This window comes from Coregonus lavaretus, assembly GCF_964263955.1.
Source record: "Coregonus lavaretus genome assembly, contig: HAP1_SCAFFOLD_4037, whole genome shotgun sequence".
Lineage (NCBI taxonomy): Eukaryota > Metazoa > Chordata > Actinopteri > Salmoniformes > Salmonidae > Coregonus > Coregonus lavaretus.
The window spans coordinates 1-19,564 of record NW_028156491.1 but is presented as its reverse complement, the minus strand read 5'-3'; the positions used below and the strand labels follow the sequence as shown (position 1 = coordinate 19,564).

Below are 19,564 nucleotides of genomic sequence, written 5' to 3'. Positions count from 1 at the left end.
CTACTCGATTAGTAACCAAAAAGGTTTTTATATCTCACCTGAAAGGGTTCTATCTGAAACCTTTTTTCAGAGGGTTCTCCTACTGAAACAAATGGTTCTACATAGCACTATGTCGTCTGAGGCAGTAGAATAGATACTGAACGTGGTGTGTGTAGGCCTACAAGTCTTGCCATGTGAGTTTACCTTGTGATTTATACAGGCCTTCACATGAAGTAAAAGACAGGAATGTTGTGCTATCAGTAGATCACATCTGAAAATCAACTGTTAAGTGAGTCAGAACCACATCTGATACTATAGTACACAGCATAGCATTATTACTATGTAAAGCATGTTACTGCTGAATTTAAGTACTGCAAGGGTTTGACTGGATTGATCCAGAGTGGGAGAGTTACCAGGTATCTTGCTGACTGACGACACTGTCTGTCTCATACTGGGGATGATGGCATAACCCCCCTTCTATCTCTCCCCCCTCCGTCCCCTCTCTCCCCCCCTCTCGCCCCTCCATCTCTCCCCCCCTATCTCTCCTCCCCTATCTCTCCTCCCCTATCTCTCCCCGCCCCCCTATCTCCCCCCCCCCCCCCCCTCCTCTCTCCCTCTCCCCAGGTATGATATCAGTATGACGTTATCCTTCTCTCTGCCCTGAGAATGTACGAGGTGATGCAGGGAGACACTACCACCCTGTCCTGGAGGCTACCCAGCCCAGGCCACAACGACGGCCCACAACAGAGCCCCTTCAGTGGGGAGGGAAGGCCCACCAAGATCCTCAAAGTCTGTTTCTCCACCAACAACACCTTTGGGAAGAACTTCAAGCTGGTCAAGTGCGACAGCTCCTGGAAGATCAGGGTGATTAACTACACTTTGACCAGCTGCTGACGTCAAAAGGGATTTACATTAATACGTTTGATTGATTTATTGATTGGCTGATTGGTTGGTTGATGGGTTGATTCAGTGACTTTTTGATTGATTGACGGATGGATCGATTGAGGAACTGTTGTAGGAAATGAAGTGTGCTACTGTTCATGATGTGTACAACCCCTTGGAGTTAGATATGGACTGTTTACAACAGTTTTTTTTGTAATAAGACATTTATTTATCGTCAATTCTACACAGAAGTCACTTCGTTACTTAGTTACTGAGCTGTAACATAGTTTGTGTATTTACACTTCCATAACTCAACTAGCATCTCAGACTAGCCCCCAAAATAAATGTTTCTGTTTCGAAACTGCCCTTTAGCCAGTGATAGCACAACTCTCATTGACACTGTTTTTTTAGACTTGGGTTAGCCTTTATGCAGTGATATCTGACTCTCTCTCCTCCAGGCTATAGTGCAGTCTATCCTGACCAGTGGTAGGCTGGGCCCTAACATCCTGTATAAAGGCTGCTATGGCCTGCTGCTGAAGCACCTCAAGTCAGATGAGCTCCACTGGCTCCATCCAGACCTGACCGTGGAAGAGGTGGAGCAACGCTATGAGAGTCACCACGTGGAGGCCGAGTGGAGGTGAGAGGAGGGGTGGAGGGGGTGGGGACAAGCGGTGGAGGAGGTGGAGGCGGAGAGACGGGTGGAGGAGGGGTGGGACAGGGATGCAGGAGGGGTGGGACAGGGATGGAGGAGGGGTGGGACAGGGATGGAGGAGGGGTGGGGACAGGGATGGAGGAGGGGTGGGACAGGGATGGAGGATGGGTGGGACAGGGATGAAGGAGGGGTGGGACAGGGATGGAGGATGGGTGGGACAGGGATGAAGGAGGGGTGGGACAGGGATGCAGGAGGGGTGGTACAGGGATGAAGGAGGGGTGGGACAGGGATGGAGGAGGGGTGGGACAGGGATGGAGGAGGGGTGGAGGAGGGGTGGGACAGGGATGGAGGAGGGGTGGGACAGGGATGGAGGATGGGTGGGACAGGGATGAAGGAGGGGTGGGACAGGGATGGAGGATGGGTGGGACAGGGATGGAGGAGGGGTGGGACAGGGATGGAGGATGGGTGGAGGAGGGGTGGAGGAGGGGTGGGACAGGGATGGAGGATGGGTGGGACAGGGAGGAGGAGGGGTGGGACAGGGGTGGAGGAGGGGTGGAGGAGGGGTGGGACAGGGATGGAGGAGGGGTGGGACAGGGAGGAGGAGGGGTGGGACAGGGGTGGAGGAGGGATGGAGGAGGGGTGGAGGAGGGGTGGGACAGGGATGGAGGAGGGGTGGGACAGGGATGGAGGATGGGTGGGGGAGGGGTGGAGGAGGGGTGGAGGAGGGGTGGGACAGGGATGGAGGAGGGGTGGGACAGGGATGGAGGATGGGTGGAGGAGGGGTGGGACAGGGATGGAGGAGGGGTGGGACAGGGATGGAGGAGGGGTGGGACAGGGATGCAGGAGGTGGAGAAGGGGAGACGGATGCTGATTACTCTCCTTGCCATTATCATTCACCAGATGACAAGACAAGACGTGTAATAATGATTTTTTGCTAAGGTATGAAGAGGACCATGGGTTGCTTGTTTGACACCAATATTCTGTCCATATGAACACATGTATATACAATATTCTGCCCATGTGAACACATGTATATACAATATTCTGCCCATGTGAACACATTTATTTTAGGGCATAAGTGAACCAATATATGACAGCCTTCAGGTTTAAAGGAGTTTCCTAATGGAGCCACCAGCCAGCCGCCGTTCCCCAGCCAATCACTCACACACGGGCGCACACGCGAACGAAAAGTGTCGCAGACAAATGAGTTTGTTTCTGCTTTAGCCTTCACTGTAAAATATAACGCTTTGCGGTGCTGCGTCGGGTTTGCCTGGGAGGGGGTCGCTGACCAAGAAAAGGTTGAAGACTCCTACTCTAAAGCAGTTGTATGTTCATCAGTTGAAGACTCCTACTCTAAGCCATGGGTATTTTCATCTCTCCCCAGGTATGACCTGAGAGTACGCTACATTCCAGTCAACTTCCTGGAAAAGTTCAAAGAAGACAGTACCACATTGCTGTATTTTTATCAACAGGTACGGTAGGCAATGTTAGACCACCCCAGCCAACCACCCTACTTTTGTTTTTGCCTTAAGTAACCATCTGTCTTGTGTAACCATACCAACCGTTAAAACATATCACACTGATTTGAGTGTCCCCGGATATACATTTACTATGTTACGTCTGGTCTATGAGACCGGGCTGAGTGACTTCATACAGATAACAGTTAACGTGTTCTGTCCGTGTTGCCTGTGTTAGGTGCGCAGTGACTACATGCAGTATCATGCCAGCAAAGTCAGTGACGGGATGGCCCTTCAGCTGGGCTGTCTGGAGATCAGGTGAGGTTGGGCTTTCCTCATATATATATTGTCCATGTGTAGACACCAACAAACATCCCATTGGGTTTGTCCATAGAGTTTAGTTGTTGTATACGTCATGTTGTTCTAAATCAATTCAAATTCAAGTTTATTTGTCACATGACAGAATAAAATGGGGTGTAAACCATACAGTGAAATGCTTACAAGCTCTTCCTCGACCACTGAGAACTTTTAAATAGTATCTTAAAGACAAAATCAGGGTAACATCAGTGAGTCAGAAATAAATAAAACTTAAATCTTTATCCGCTTCGTCCTCAGGAGGTTCTATAAAGATATGAACGCTAAAGGTCTGGAGAAGAAGTCCAACTTTGAGTTGCTAGAGTAAGTACTTACATTTTAAATGTTTGTTGTACCGACCTCAATTCACATAACTTTTCTATCACATTGGTTTTGATAGATTTTATTTTATTTTTTAATTCTAACTGATCTCTCTGAATGTGATTTTAATTTGGACCAATGAAGGAAGGACGTGGGGCTGAACCTGTTCTTTCCACAGGAGCTCATTGACCGCATGAAGGTACATTTATGAATTTTGATATCCACATGATCGTTTTAAAATATTACTGGAAGTTTCTACTAACATAAATTAAGTTGTCAATGAGCCTAACTGTAACTATTACGTCAACAAAGATCATTTCTGATCATTTCTATGCTAGCAGCGTTGTTCACCCTGCAAAAAAAAATAATAATCGACTTTTGTTTACTATTTGACGTCGTAGTAAAATAGGGTTATGAAAGTGTTGTCTAATGTTGTGATGTTCTGTCCCAGGCTCGTCCCCTTCGGAAGATGATCACGCAGACGTTCCAGCAGTACGCTACTCTGAAGGAGGAGGAGTGCATGGTTCGCTTCTTCAAAACGCTCACAGAATTCATCAACATTGACGAGGAGGTCTACCCCTGCGAACTGGTGGTGAGTGTTGCTTTTTGGCTTTACAGACAAGAAAATTAGGAAGGTCTGCACTCAGGTATTTGCAGTCAGTACACAGCAAATACCGGAGTGAGGTCCAGTCAGTACACAGCAAATACCGGAGTGAGGTCCAGACAGTACACAGCAAATACCTGAGTGAGGTCCAGACAGTACACAGCAAATACCGGAGTGAGGTCCAGTCAGTACACAGCAAATACCTGATTGAGGACTTTCTTCGTTTTCCTGCATAACTGATTACTTTTGGATCACGGCACCACAAATGACTGTATGAGTCTGAAGTTTGTCAAGAAATGAAAGTTAAGTTGCAACCCAACTATGTGTCCACAGCAAGGCTGGAGTCTGTCAGTAGAGCTGGTGATTGGAGCCAGGGGCATTCGCCAACGCACCCATAAAGACTCAGCGGTAAGCAGGATGTTATGGTTGTTGCCATTTGTTCATTTTCATTGCATGGTCGTGAACGATTTCTGGCCGTGATCCTCATGTTCTTCATGTCCCATCCCCAAGCTTGTGCTGGGTCCGGGATGAAGCTTCTCCAAGGTATAGATCTAGGATCAGCTTCCACTCCCTTAATCCTTACCTCAACCATTAGTATGGAAAATGCTAAACTGAACCAAGGTCAGCGTCTACTGGGCAATGTGGGGGAAATGTACTCGCTACTACTGTGATATGTTGTTGTCTCACCTAGCTGAAGAGGAATGCACTAATTGTAAGTCGCTCTGGATAAGAGCGTCTGCTAAATGACTTAAAATGTAAATGTAACTTCTCCCCGCACTACACTCTTAGAAAAAAAAGTGCTATCTAGAACCTAAAACTGTTCTTCGGCTGTCCCCATAGGATAACCCTTTGAAGAACCCTTTTTTGTTCCAGGTAGAACCCTTTTTGGTTCCAGGTAGAACCCTTTTTGGTTCCAGGTAGAACCCTTTTTGGTTCCAGGTAGAACCCTTTTGTGTTCCATGTATTTCCCTTTACACAGAGGGTTCTACATGGAATCCAAAAGAGTTCTACCTGGAACCAAAAAGGGTTCTCCTATGGAGGCAGCCGAAGAACACTTTTGGAACCCTTTTTTTTCTGAGAGTGTAGAGGTTGACACGGGAGTGAAAATCCATTCCTGTCCCGTCTTGTCCTGTCAAATGTTTTCCCATACTGTCCTGTTTCGGCAACAGTTATGTAACCACTGAACTTTCCTGTTCTGTCCCTATAAAATCACTCCCGTCCCGTACTAATTTTTACGCACAGAAATCAGAAATGCAAAAAAAATCAGCTCTGCATGTGACTAGCCATAGTTACTGCTCCGTTTGAATGCTGCTCAGCGCTCACCAGACAGTAGCCTGCCCTACACACAGCTGATAACAAACACATTACCAGTTTTGCAATGAAGGCAGCCCTTCTACTTACTCAGAGTCGGATGAACTAAACTCCCCTCTTGAAGGCTTCATCATTCACTGACGTACGTTGGCATCTGAGGTACCGGTAAAGTATTGACTGCGCAGTGGCCATGGCTACAAATGGAGCGAGGTGCGAGAGTGAGCTGATGGAAGGGGGGAAATTACATAAAAAATAAAATAATATTAAGTCAACTATATTAGGCCTACACACAGTTTTTTTGTTTTGTTTATAAAATGTTCCACACATTACATACCCCCCCCCCCCCCCCCCCCCCCCACACCCCAAAAAGACCCTCCGTTTATAACTATTCCTGTATTGCCCATCCTGTGCACTGTCGAGCATGTCCCAAACTTGATCCAGGACCCCTAAGAGTCAAACATTTTTTTTAAACCCTTTTCTCTCCCCAATTTTGATCTTGTCGCATCGCTGCAACTCCCCAACAGTCTCGGGAGGCGAATGTTGAGTCATGTTTCCTCCGGAACAACAACCGCCCGCCAGCCGCACCAATGTGTCAGAGGAAACACCATTTACCTGACAACCGGGGTCAGCCTGCAGGCTCACGGCCCACCACAAGGAGTCGCTAGAGCGCAATGAGCCATGTAAAGCCCCCTAGCCAAACCCTCCCATAATCCATACGACACTGGGCCAATTGTGCGCTGCCCTATGGGACTCCCGATCACAGCTGGTTGTGATACAGCATGAGATTGAACCAGGGTCTGTAGTGACGCCTCTAGCACTGCGATGCAGTGCCTTAGCTCACTGCGCCACTCGGGAGCCCTGTTCCCGGGAGTCTTGTTCCCGGGAGTCTTGTTCCCGAGAGAGTTCCTGCTCTCTCCTCGTCTGACCATGTGTTCTCGCATACCCCGAGAGCATCTGGTCAGGGGGGTGGTGGCACAGGAATCCTCATCTCTCCCAAGTGGACATTCTCTCTTTCTCCCCTGGCCCATCTGTCTATCTCCTCATTTGAATTCCATGCTGTCACAGTCACTAGCCCATTCAAGCTTAACATCCTTATCATTTATCGCCCTCCAGGTTCCCTTGGAGAGTTCATCAATGAGCTTGACGCCTTGATAAGCTCCTTTCCTGAGGATGGCTCACCCCTCACAGTTCTGGGTGACTTTAACCTCCCTACGTCTACCTTTGACTCATTTCTCTCTGCCTCCTTCTTTCCACTCCTCTCCTCTTTTGACCTCACCCTCTCACCGTCCCCCCCTACTCACAAGGCAGGCAATACGCTTGACCTCATCTTTACTAGATGCTGTTCTTCTACTAATCTCACTGCAACTCCCCTCCAAGTCTCCGACCACTACTTTGTATCCTTTTCTCTCTCGCTCTCCTTAAACACTACTAACTCTGCCCCTACTCAGATGGTAATGCGCCGTCGCAACCTTCGCTCTCTCTCTCCCGCTACTCTCTCCATCCTATCATCTCTTCCCTCTGCTCAAGCCTTCTCCCTCCAATCTCCTGATTCTGCCTCCTCAACCCTCCTCTCCTCCCTTTCTGTATCCTTTGACTCTCTATGTCCCCTATCCCCCGGCAGGCTCGGTCCTCCCCTCCTGCTCCGTGGCTTGACGACTCATTACGAGCTCACAGAACAGGGCTCCGGGCAGCCGAGCGGAAATGAGGGAAACTAGACTCCCTGCGGACCTGGCATCTTTTCACTCCCTCCTCTCTACATTTTCTTCCTCTGTTTCTGCTGCTAAAGCCACTTTCTACCACTCTAAATTCCAAGCATCTGCCTCTAACCCTAGGAAGCTCTTTTCCACGTTCTCCTCCCTGCTGAATCCTCCTCCCGCTCCCCCTCCCCCCCCTCCTCCCTCTCTGTGGATTACTTCGTCAACCATTTTGAAAAGAAGGTTGACGACATCCGATCCTCGTTTGTTAAGTCAAATGACACCGCTGGTCCTGCTCACACTGCCCTACCCTATGCTTTGACTTCTTTCTCCCCTCTGTCTCCAGATGAAATCTTGCGACTTGTGACGGCCGGCCGCCCAACAACCTGCCCGCTTGACCCTATCCCCTCCTCTCTTCTCCAGACCATTTCCGGAGACCTTCTCCCTTACCTCACCTCGCTCATCAACTCATCCTTGACCGCTGGCTATGTCCCTTCCGTCTTCAAGAGAGCGAGAGTTGCACCCCTTCTCAAGAAACCTACACTCGATCCCTCCGATGTCAACAACTACAGACCAGTATCCCTTCTTTCTTTTCTCTCCAAAACTCTTGAGCGTGCCGTCTTTAGCCAACTCTCTTGCTATCTCAAAATGACCTTCTTGATCCAAACCAGTCAGGTTTCAAGACTGGTCATTCAACTGAGACTGCTCTTCTCTGTGTCACGGAGGCTCTCCGCACTGCTAACGCTAACTCTCTCTCCTCTGCTCTCGTACTTCTAGACCTGTCTGCTGCCTTTGATACTGTGAACCATCAGATCCTCCTCTCCACCCTCTCCGAGTTGTGCATCTCCGGTGCGGCTCACTCTTGGATTGCGTCCTACCTGACAGGTCGCTCCTACCAGGTGGCGTGGCGAGAATCTGTCTCCGCACCACATGCTCTCACCACTGGTGTCCCCCAGGGCTCAGTTCTAGGCCCTCTCCTATGCTCCCTATACACCAAGTCACTTGGCTCTGTCATATCCTCACATGGTCTCTCCTATCATTGCTACGCAGACGACACACAATTAATCTTCTCCTTTCCCCCTTCTGATAACAAGGTGGCGAATTGCATCTCTGCATGTCTGGCAGACATATCAGTGTGGATGACGGGTCACCACCTCAAGCTGAACCTCGGCAAGACGGAGCTGCTCTTCCTCCCGGGGAAGGACTGCATGTTCCATGATCTCGCCATCACAGTTGACAACTCCGTTGTGTCCTCCTCCCAGAGTGCAAAGAGCCTTGGCGTGACCCTGGACAACACCCTATCGTTCTCCGCTAACATCAAGGCGGTGACCCGATCCTGTAGGTTCATAATAATAAAATAAATAAATAAAATAATATGCCATTTAGTAGACGCTTTTATCCAAAGCGACTTACAGTCATGCGTGCATACATTTTTCTGTATGGGTGGTCCCGGGGATCGAACCCACTACCTTGGCGTTACAAGCGCCGTGCTCTACCAGCTGAGCTACAGAGGACCACGCTTTACAACATTCGCAGAGTAGGACCCTGCCTTAGACAGGAAGCGGCACAGGTCCTAATCCAGGCACTTGTCATCTCCCGTCTGGATTACTGCAACTCGCTGTTGGCTGGGCTCCCTGCCTGTGCCATTAAACCCCTACAACTCATCCAGAACGCCGCAGCCTGTCTGATGTTCAACCTTCACAAGTTCTCTCACGTCACCCCGCTCCTCCGCACACTCCACTGGCTTCCAGTTGAAGCTCGCATCTGCTACAAGACCATGGTGCTTGCCTACGGAGCTGTGAGGGGAACGGCACCTCCATACCTTCAGGCTCTGATCAGTCCCTACACCCAAACGAGGGCATTGCGTTCATCCACCTCTGGCCTGCTGGCCCCCCTACTTCTACAGAAGCACAGTTCCTGCTCAGCCCAGTCAAAACTGTTCGCTGCTCTGGCACCCCAATGGTGGAACAAGCTCCCTCACGACGCCAGGACAGCGGAGTCACTCACCACCTTCCGGAGACACTTGAAACCCCACCTCTGTAAGGAATACCTGGGATAGGATAAAGTAATCCTTCTACCCCCCCTTACCCCACCCCCCCCCCCCCCAAAAATAATAATAAAATAAACATATTGTAAAGTGGTTCTCCCACTGGCTATCATAAGGTGAATGCACCAATTTGTAAGTCGCTCTGGATAAGAGCATCTGCTAAATGACGAAAATGTAAATGTAAATGTTGTTGCCGGGAGTCCTATTCCTGTGTCAACCTCTAGCCGACACCTGTGGCTCTTAAGTGTTGTTTCTCTCTCATCCCCAGGCTGTTTGTCTAGCGGACTTCAAACAGATCAAGAGCATCAAGTGTTTATCTCAGAGTGACGGCAAAGCCCTCCTCAACCTGGACATAGATGGAGCCAGACAGGTACACAATAAAATAGATATAGAAAAACTTTATTAGTACTGCTTAATCAGGACATAGACGGAGCCAGACAGACAGTGAGGCCTGGGCCAATATTCACAAAGACTCTCAGAGTAGGAGAACAGTGTTGCCTTTTAGATCATAATGAATAAGGTTAAATGGACAGGGGGAACCTGATCTTAGATCATAATGAATACGGTTATATGGAGAGGGGGAACCTGATCCTAGATCATAATGAATAAGGTTACATGGACAGGGGGAACCTGATCTTAAATCATAATGAATAAGGTTATATTGACAGGGGGAACCTGATCTTAGATCATAATGAATAAGGTTACATGGACAGGGGGAACCTAAACCTAGATCATAAACAATAAGGTTATATGGACAGGGGGAACCTGATCCTAGATCATAATGAATAAGGTTACATGGACAGGGGGAACCTGATCTTAGATCATAATGAATAAGGTTATATTGACAGGGGGAACCTGATCTTATATCATAATGAATAAGGCTACATGGACAGGGGGAACCTGATCTTAGATCATAATGAATAAGGTTATATTGACAGGGGGAACCTGATCTTAGATCATAATGAATAAGGTTACATGGACAGGGGGAACCTGATCCTAGATCATAATGAATAAGGTTATATGGACAGGGGGAACCTGATCTTAGATCATAATGAATAAGGTTACATGGACAGGGGGAACCTGATCTTAGATCATAATGAATAAGGTTATATGGACAGGGGGAACCTGATCCTAGATCATAATGAATAAGGTTACATGGACAGGGGGAACCTGATCTTAGATCATAATGAATAAGGTTATATTGACAAGGGGAACCTGATCTTAGATCATAATGAATAAGGTTACATGGACAGGGGGAACCTGATCCTAGATCATAATGAATAAGGTTATATTGACAGGGGGAACCTGATCTTAGATCATAATGAATAAGGTTACATGGACAGGGGGAACCTGATCTTAGATCATAATGAATAAGGTTATATTGACAGGGGGAACCTGATCTTAGATCATAATGAATAAGGTTACATGGACAGGGGGAACCTGATCTTAGATCATAATGAATAAGGTTATATTGACAGGGGGAACCTGATCTTAGATCATAATGAATAAGGTTATATGGACAGGGGGAACCTGATCTTAGATCACAATGAATAAGGTTACATGGACAGGGGGAACCTGATCTTAGATCATAATGAATAAGGTTATATGGACAGGGGGAACCTGATCCTAGATCATAATGAATAAGGTTACATGGACAGGGGGAACCTGATCCTAGATCATAATGAATAAGGTTACATGGACAGGGGGAACCTGATCTTAGATTCTAACTAGAGACATTATGAATACAGGCCCTGAATTCTAACTAGAGACATTATGAATGCAGGCCCTGAATTCTAACTAGAGACATTATGAATACAGGCCCTGAATTCTAACTAGAGACATTATGAATACAGGCCCTGAATTCTAACTAGAGACATTATGAATACAGGCCCTGAATTCTAACTAGAGAGCTGTGTCCTTAAGTCTTTTTGTTTTTACATAACATTTTGATTGATGTGATCGTTGAGTTAAATGCCTGCATCTTACCCTGAAAGCCTATCCGTCTATGACCCCTATGACATTATAATGTTATAAAGTGTTTGTATTGTAATTGTGATTGTAATTGTAGTAATTGTGAGTAATGTGAATCATTTGTATCTTCTTGGTCAGCCTCTGTCTATCAACGTGACTAAGTTTGCGATAGCAGAAAACATGGTGGACCTTATTGACGCTTACTGTCGCTTGGAGCACGCCACTGACGAGTCGTTCATCTCTAGACCAAATAAAGGTAAGGGGGATCAGGAAGTCCACCCTGTGTATATAATGGTAAGGGGGATACACTGAAAGAGTGCATCACAATGGTCTAACTTGGTTTCCTCATCCCTCGTAAGTCTATTGAACCAACGTGACTTCTTTTGTGACCCATAGATGCCAATTTACGAAGTTCCCTACCAGACCTACCCACGAAGTGAGTGGATTCACTTTCTCTTGGTTGAACAAGGCTTCATATTTTTGGCTTTTGTGTAATTTCCACATCAAGTCATTATACTGAAACCAAACTGTAATATTTAGTACTTGTTGGAACATGGGATGTACTGTCCATGAGGCTGTCAGATAAATGTATACAAGAGACAGGTAGTGTTATTGTAACAGTGTGCCTGGTGTATTGAGGAGCTACCTCAAACCCAGGATTAATGATCTTCTCCTCTCCTCCTCTGGCTGTAGTCAAACAGAGAACACAGGCTCCTTCAGATATAGCATGGGTGAGTTGTCATCTACCACGACTGTCTTCATCTTTGTTTTACAAATATCATGATTAATTTGTCAGTACAGTGGCTGTGTTGAATTGTTTGAAACTAATAGTGAAGGACAGTGGCTGTGTTGAATTGTTTGAAACTAGAAGTGTAGGGGCATGGCTACACTGTATGTTTCAAGTTGACCCATCTGTTTTTACCACAAACTGACATCCTCAAATATTGTCCATCATTCAGAATCTGATATCTACGCTGAGATTGACGAACGCCCAAAGTCTGGTAAGTAGAGACGTACGCTTTATCAGGATGGGATACATTTATAGTATAGTATCTAAGGAGACTGATGTAGACGTTTACCGTCTATACTCTAGGTTCTATACTCTTTGTTCTATATTCCATGTTCTATACTCTATGTTCTATATTATATGTGCTATATTCTATGTTCTAAGCTCTATGTTCTATACTCTATGTTCTATATTATATATGCTATACTCTATGCTCTATATTATATGTTCTATATTCTCTATTCTATGCTCTATATTCTATGTTCTATACTCTATGTTCTATATTCTATGCTCTATATTCTATGTTCTATACTCTATGTTCTATATTCTATGTTCTATATTCTATGTTCTATATTCTATATTCTATATTCTATATTCTATATTCTATATTCTCTATTCTCTATTCTATGCGCTATATTCTATTGTCTATACTCTATGGTCTATATTCTAGGTTCTATACTCTAGGTTCTATACTCTAGGTTCTATACTCTTGGTTCTATTTTGTATGTTCTATACTCTAGGTTCTATACTCTAGGTTCTATACTCTAGGTTCTATACTCTATGTTCTATGGTCTATATTCTATGTTCTATGTTCTATGTTCTATATTCTATATTCTATATTTGATGTTCTATATTCTATATTCTATATGTAATGTTCTATATTCTATACTCTATATTCTATGTTCTATACTTTATGTTCTATACTCTATATTCTATACTCTATATTCTATATTCTATACTACATTTTCTCACGGTGTTGTTGTGTACTTGGTTCCAGTGGTGAAGTATGTAATCGACCGACATGACATTGTTCTGGGACGGATCCTTGGCGAGGGGTTTTTCGGGGAGGTCTATGAAGGAATGTACAAAAAATCGGCAAGTATATCTCCCGACACCCTACTCCCACAGTCAATTATAACACCTCAAATGTTCCTAACTAGGCAAAATATTTATCACACTAAAGTGTGTGTGTGACTGGTCTCGTGTGTGTGTGTGTGTGTGTGTGTGTGTGTGTGTGTGTGTGTGTGTGTGTGTGTGTGTGTGTGTGTGTGTGTGTGACTGGTCTCTCTGTGTGTGTGTGTGTGTGTGTGTGTGTGTGTGTGTGTGTGTGTGTGTGTGTGTGTGTGTGTGTGACTGGTCTCTGTGTGTTTGTGTGTGTGTGTGTGTGTGTGTGTGTGTGTGTGTGTGTGTGTGTGTGTGTGTGTGTGTGTGTGTGTGTGTGTGTGTGTGTGTGTGTGTGTGTGTGTGTGTGTGTGTGTGTGTGTGTGTGTGACTGGTCTCTGTGTGTGTGTGTGTGTGTGTGTGTGTGTGTGTGTGTGTGTGACTGGTCTCTGTGTGTTTGTGTGTGTGTGTGTGTGTGTGTGTGTGTGTGTGTGTGTGTGTGTGTGTGTGTGACTGGTCTCTGTGTGTTTGTGTGTGTGTGACTGGTCTCTGTGTGTTTGTGTGTGTGTGTGTGTGTGTGTGTGTGTGACTGGTCTCTGTGTGTTTGTGTGTGTGTGTGTGTGTGTGACTGGTCTCTGTGTGTTTGTGTGTGTGTGTGTGTGTGTGACTGGTCTGTGTGTGTGTGTGTGTGTGTGACTGGTCTCTGTGTGTGTGTGTGTGTGTGTGTGTGACTGGTCTCTGTGTGTGTGTGTGTGTGTGTGACTGGTCTCTGTGTGTGTGTGTGTGTGTGTGTGACTGGTCTCTGTGTGTGTGTGTGTGTGTGTGTGTGTGTGTGACTGGTCTCTGTGTGTGTGTGTGTGTGTGTGTGTGTGTGACTGGTCTCTGTGTTTGTGTGTGTGTGTGACTGGTCTCTGTGTGTCTGTGTGTGTGTGTGTGTGTGTGTGTGTGTGTGTGTGTGTGTGTGTGTGTGTGTGTGTGTGTGACTGGTCTCTGTGTGTGTGTGTGTGTGTGTGTGTGTGTGACTGGTCTCTGTGTGTGTGTGTGTGTGTGTGTGTGTGTGTGTGTGTGTGTGTGTGTGTGTGTGTGTGACTGGTCTCTGTGTGTGTGTGTGTGTGTGTGACTGGTCTCTGTGTGTGTGTGTGTGTGTGTGTGTGACTGGTCTCTGTGTGTGTGTGTGTGACTGGTCTCTGTGTGTGTGTGTGTGTGTGTGTATGTGACTGGTCTCTGTGTGTGTGTGTGTGTGTGACTGGTCTCTGTGTGTTTGTGAACCAGAATGGGGAGAGGCTAAGCGTGGCGGTGAAGACTTGTAAAGACTGTTCACCTGACGTCATGGAGAAGTTTATGAGTGAAGCAGGTACAGTAGACATCAAATACTGATCACACTTCTTCAGCACTTCTCCACCTCACTGGTCTTGGGGTTAAAGTGTCTTCCCTGAGATTGGAAGGTTGGGAGTTCAATCCTCAGCCAAGTCATACACTCTCAGAAAAAAAGGGTTCTACGACTGTCCCCATAGGAGAACCCTTTTTGGTTCCAGGTAGAACTCTTTTGGGTTCCATGTAGAACTCTGGGGAAAGTTGTTCTACATGGAACCCAATAAGGTTCTACCTGGAACCAAAAGGGTTCTTCAAAGGGTTCTCTGATGGGGACAGCCAAATAACCCTTTTAGGTTCTAGATAGCACCTTTTTTTCTAAGAGTGTACCAAAGACAAAAAATGGGACCCGATTAGTCTTTGCTTGGCACTCAGCTTTACGGAGGTAGATTCGGGGTAAGGCCCTGCGTCCTCTCCAGGGGGTATACTTGTACATCAAGCTGCTTCACGCTACATAAACAGGAGATGGGCTTCTGCTCCTATGAGCAAGTCAGTTGTGGATCGATTAAACTGGGCCCTTGTCTGTTCATTCTCCTGCATTATTTAAACCTTAAAACCAAGCACTGAGGACCAGTTGCTGTATTTATTCAATGAGGAATTCTAAGTGCCTGGAAACTCAGGGATTTTGAGTCAATTATTTAAAAAAATGTACACTTCGTGATCACTTTCATGAATAAGCATCAACAAACCACATAAATAGTATAGAAATAATACATCTTATGTCCAATGCAGCCATTTTTCTCTCAATATCAAATCATTTCTGGGTAACATTTAAGTACCTTACTGAGATTGTTTTCAACTAAAATGGTCAAAAAGAAACCAAATAGCATCTTAGCAAAGAGCAATTTCTCAAGTAAGAATTTTACTAGGACTGTCTGGGAGTGGTCTGAGTGGGGAGGGGACAACTGAAAACTAGCTGTTATTGGCTGAGAGGTTTGGAACTCTCTTTCTTATTGGTCTATTAACTAATTTATCACCTGGTGAGGCGTTTTCCCACCAAAACAGGCTGAAATCGCAGCCGGTCTTTTCAAACAGCTCTTACAACAAAAGGGCATTATCATAATTTTACGATTTCACAGTATTATTCCCACCACCTAGTGTGAATATATATATATCAAATATGAAAATCAAGTTTTTTTTTATTGGATTGGGACTTTAATAAGTAAGTGTGTCTCCCTCTCATAAGTAGCCTTCATATGAAAATTGAAGGAAAACTTTAACAGTTAAACGTATCCATTCTCCAGTGATCATGAAGAACCTGAACCACCCCCACATCGTCAGTCTGATCGGCGTCATTGAGGAAAACCCCGTATGGATCGTCATGGAGCTCTACCAGTATGGGGAGGTGAGAGACCGACAGCCATGTTAACATGTTATTTAAGCCAGGATTTTATAAACTTCACTTATTGGTTAATTTTCTTTGTCAGACCTGGGATACCAATCTAGCAATCCCTTCAATTGCTGACCAGCTTATCTAAGCTCTAGGCCAGCCACACTCAACTGGCGGATCGTGTTCTGGATGCGGACCCAGAACGGGGACAATACGGACAACTTAATGATAAAACAATAAACAAAATGTAGGAACTCTTGAGAGTTGTAATAGTAGAAATTGGGTAGTGCATATGCAGTTTTCCTCTTGTTATGTCATTCACTGAACAGACCTTAAAGAGCTATTTATAACCTGTCAGAAATGTCCAGTTGATCAACTAGCACATGTCAGCTAGATAGGGAAGTTAGGCTAACCAGCGATCTAAACGTTGTAGTTATCATGGCCAGATTATGTGAGCAGGAGGCTCGACCCCCCCCCAGGGGCCCCTACTGATGTTGTAGTTATCATGGCCAGATTATGTGAGCAGGAGGCTCGACCCCCCCAGGGGCCCCTACTGATGTTGTAGTTATCATGGCCAGATTATGTGAGCAGGAGGCTCGACCCCCCCAGGGGCCCCTACTGATGTTGTTGAGTCACTCCGGTATCATATAAACACACATAAGACATGGCAACGTGTAGAATCGCAGGAAATGAGCTTTAAACTGCAACAGGTTCTCTCTTCCAAAAAGAGGGTAGGAACAGTTTGGGGTCGCGAGGTAGGAACAGTTTGGGGTGGCGAGGTAGGAACAGTTTGGGGTCGCGAGGTAGGAACAGTTTGGGGTCGCGAGGTAGGAACAGTTTGGGGTCGCGGGGTAGGAACAGTTTGGGGTGGCGAGGTAGGAACAGTTTGGGGTCGCGGGGTAGGAACAGTTTGGGGTGGCGGGGTAGGAACAGTTTGGGGTGGCGAGGTAGGAACAGTTTGGGGTCGCGGGGTAGGAACAGTTTGGGGTGGCGGGGTAGGAACAGTTTGGGGTGGCGGGGTAGGAACAGTTTGGGGTGGCGAGGTAGGAACAGTTTGGGGTGGCGAGGTAGGAACAGTTTGGGGTCGCGGGGTAGGAACAGTTTGGGGTGGCGGGGTAGGAACAGTTTGGGGTGGCGAGGTAGGAACAGTTTGGGGTCGCGGGGTAGGAACAGTTTGGGGTGGCGAGGTGAGAACAGTTTGGGGTGGCGAGGTAGGAACAGTTTGGGGTCGCGAGGTGAGAACAGTTTGGGGTCGCGAGGTAGGAACAGTTTGGGGTCGCGAGGTAGGAACAGTTTGGGGTCGCGAGGTAGGAACAGTTTGGGGTCGCGAGGTAGGAACAGTTTGGGGTCGCGAGGTAGGAACAGTTTGGGGTCGCGAGGTAGGGGTTTGTTACTACGCCGATAAATGACAGGATCCATCCCGACCTTTGCCACCTAGGACATTTGTGTGACCGGACCGTCTCATATAGTAGATGGGTTCCCCCGTCTCTAGGCTACCTGCCGTCTGCCATCCCATAATTATGTTAATGTTGTCTTCCAGCTTAAGAACTACCTGACAGAGAACCAGAACAAGCTGACCAACATAACGCTAGTTCTCTTCAGCCTGCAGATCTGTAAAGCTCTAGTCTACCTAGAGGGAATCAACATGGTGCACAGGTAGGTCTATCTAGACTAGAGGGAATCAACATGGTGCACAGGTAGGTCTATCTAGAGGGAATCAACATGGTGCACAGGTAGGTCTATCTAGAGGGAATCAACATGGTGCACAGGTAGGTCTATCTAGAGGGAATCAACATGGTGCACAGGTAGGTCTATCTAGAGGGAATCAACATGGTGCACAGGTAGGTCTATCTAGAGGGAATCAACATGGTGCACAGGTAGGTCTATCTAGAGGGAATCAACATGGTGCACAGGTAGGTCTATCTAGACTAGAGGGAATCAACATGGTGCACAGGTAGGTCTATCTAGAGGGAATCAACATGGTACACAGGTAGGTCTATCTAGAGGGAATCAACATGGTGCACAGGTAGGTCTATCTAGAGGGAATCAACATGGTGCACAGGTAGAACAGCCATCTTGACACCCATATCCCATATTGACCACCATATTCCTCTTCAGAAAACACAACTCTTCATCAGACTCCTAGATATGTAATACATAGACATCCATCCATCTTCCCTTTAACTCGGAACAAAGCAGAAACAACAACAAAAACCTACGTTCTTATTGGATGACTTCAGGTAGTACCTCCGTTTCAACTAACCCTGTTTATTGTGTCCCAACAGAGACATAGCGGTGAGGAACGTGCTGGTGGCCACAGCAGACTGTGTTAAGCTGGGAGACTTTGGCCTGTCCAGATACATCGAGGACGAAGAATATTACAAAGGTACGGAGTGGTTGGTGGTCGGTGTGTTCCACACAGGGGTACACCACTCTTCTGTGAAGCATTATGGGAACATGGGCAGCGCCACTTCCAAGGAACCCCTAAACTGCTCATTGGGCCCTGCGCTGCGGCTGCCCTCTGCTCCTGACTGTCCCGTGTTTTCGTTGTGTGTATATCGGAGAGGTTTAGGGAAAAGAGCAGAAGACAAAGTTTCCATCTTATATGGAGTAATAATACAAGTATATCTGAAATAGTGTCCCCGCACGTACTACATATATACAGAGATGACTGTTATCTTTCTCAATCGTTTCCACAGCCTCTGTGACTCGATTACCTATCAAATGGATGGCTCCAGAATCCATCAACTTCAGGCGATTCACCACGGCAAGCGATGTTTGGATGTTCGGTAAGTCTGTCTTCCTTTTTTTGGGTGGGGGGGGGGGGTACTTTCTGTGTGCCTGCGTCTCTCTCTCTCTCTCTCTCTGTCTCTCTCGCTCTCTCTCTCTCTCTCTGTCTCTCTCTCTCTCTCTCTCTCTCTCTCTGTCTCTCTCTCTCTGTCTCTCTCTCTCTCTCTCTCTCTCTCTCTCTCTCTGTCTCTCTCTCTCTCTCTCAAAATTTCAGGGCTTAACGTGTGTTAACATTGCCAAAGCAATTGAAGTAGATAGTAAACAAAAGTGAAATAAACAATAAATATTAACAGTAAGCATTACACTCAGAAGTTCCAAAAGATAAAAGACATTTCAAATGTCATATTATGTCTATATACAGTGTTGTAACAATGTGCAAATAGTTAAAGTACAAATGGGAAAATAAATAAACATAAATATGGGTTGTATTTACAATGGTGTTTGTTCTTCACTGGTTGCTTTTTTCTTGTGGCAACAGGTCACAAATCTTGCAGCTGTGATGGCACACTGTGGTATTACACCCAGTAGATAAGGAAGTTTATCAAAATTGGATTTGTTTTTTAATTCTTTGTGGATCGCTGTAATCTGTGGGAAATATGTGTCTCTAATATGGTTATACATTTGGCAGGAAGTTAGGAAGTGCAGCTCAGTTTCCACCTCATTTTGTGGGCAGTGTGCACATAGCCTGTCTTCTCTTGAGAGCCAGGTCTGCCTACGGCGGCCTTTCTCAATGGCAAGGCTATGCTCATTGAGTCTGTACATAGTCAAAGATTTCCTTATGTTTGGGTCAGTCACAGTGGTCAGGTATTCTGCCACTGTGTACTCTCTGTTTAGGGCCAAATAGCTCTGTTTTTTTTATAATTCTTTCCAATGTGTCAAGTAATTATCTTTTTGTTTTCTCATGATTTGGTTG

The 19,564-nt window shown here is 46.1% G+C and overlaps 1 protein-coding gene across 1 annotated transcript; it reads left to right on the top strand.

Annotated features, from left to right (window-relative positions):
• Positions 1-645: 645 nt before the first annotated feature.
• LOC311126296 (protein-tyrosine kinase 2-beta-like) lies at positions 646-18,650 on the top strand (the record flags this gene model as incomplete). The annotated part of the gene is made up of 19 exons (XM_084200305.1): positions 646-843; positions 1,320-1,498; positions 2,898-2,985; positions 3,209-3,288; positions 3,586-3,648; positions 3,790-3,844; positions 4,097-4,237; positions 4,583-4,657; positions 9,570-9,671; positions 11,411-11,528; positions 11,669-11,708; positions 11,966-12,003; positions 12,232-12,273; positions 13,057-13,154; positions 14,433-14,514; positions 15,776-15,876; positions 17,402-17,517; positions 18,147-18,247; positions 18,561-18,650. Coding segments are annotated over 19 exons (1,807 nt in total), but the record flags the coding sequence as incomplete, so codon positions are not given.
• Between the last annotated feature and the right edge of the window lie 914 nt (positions 18,651-19,564).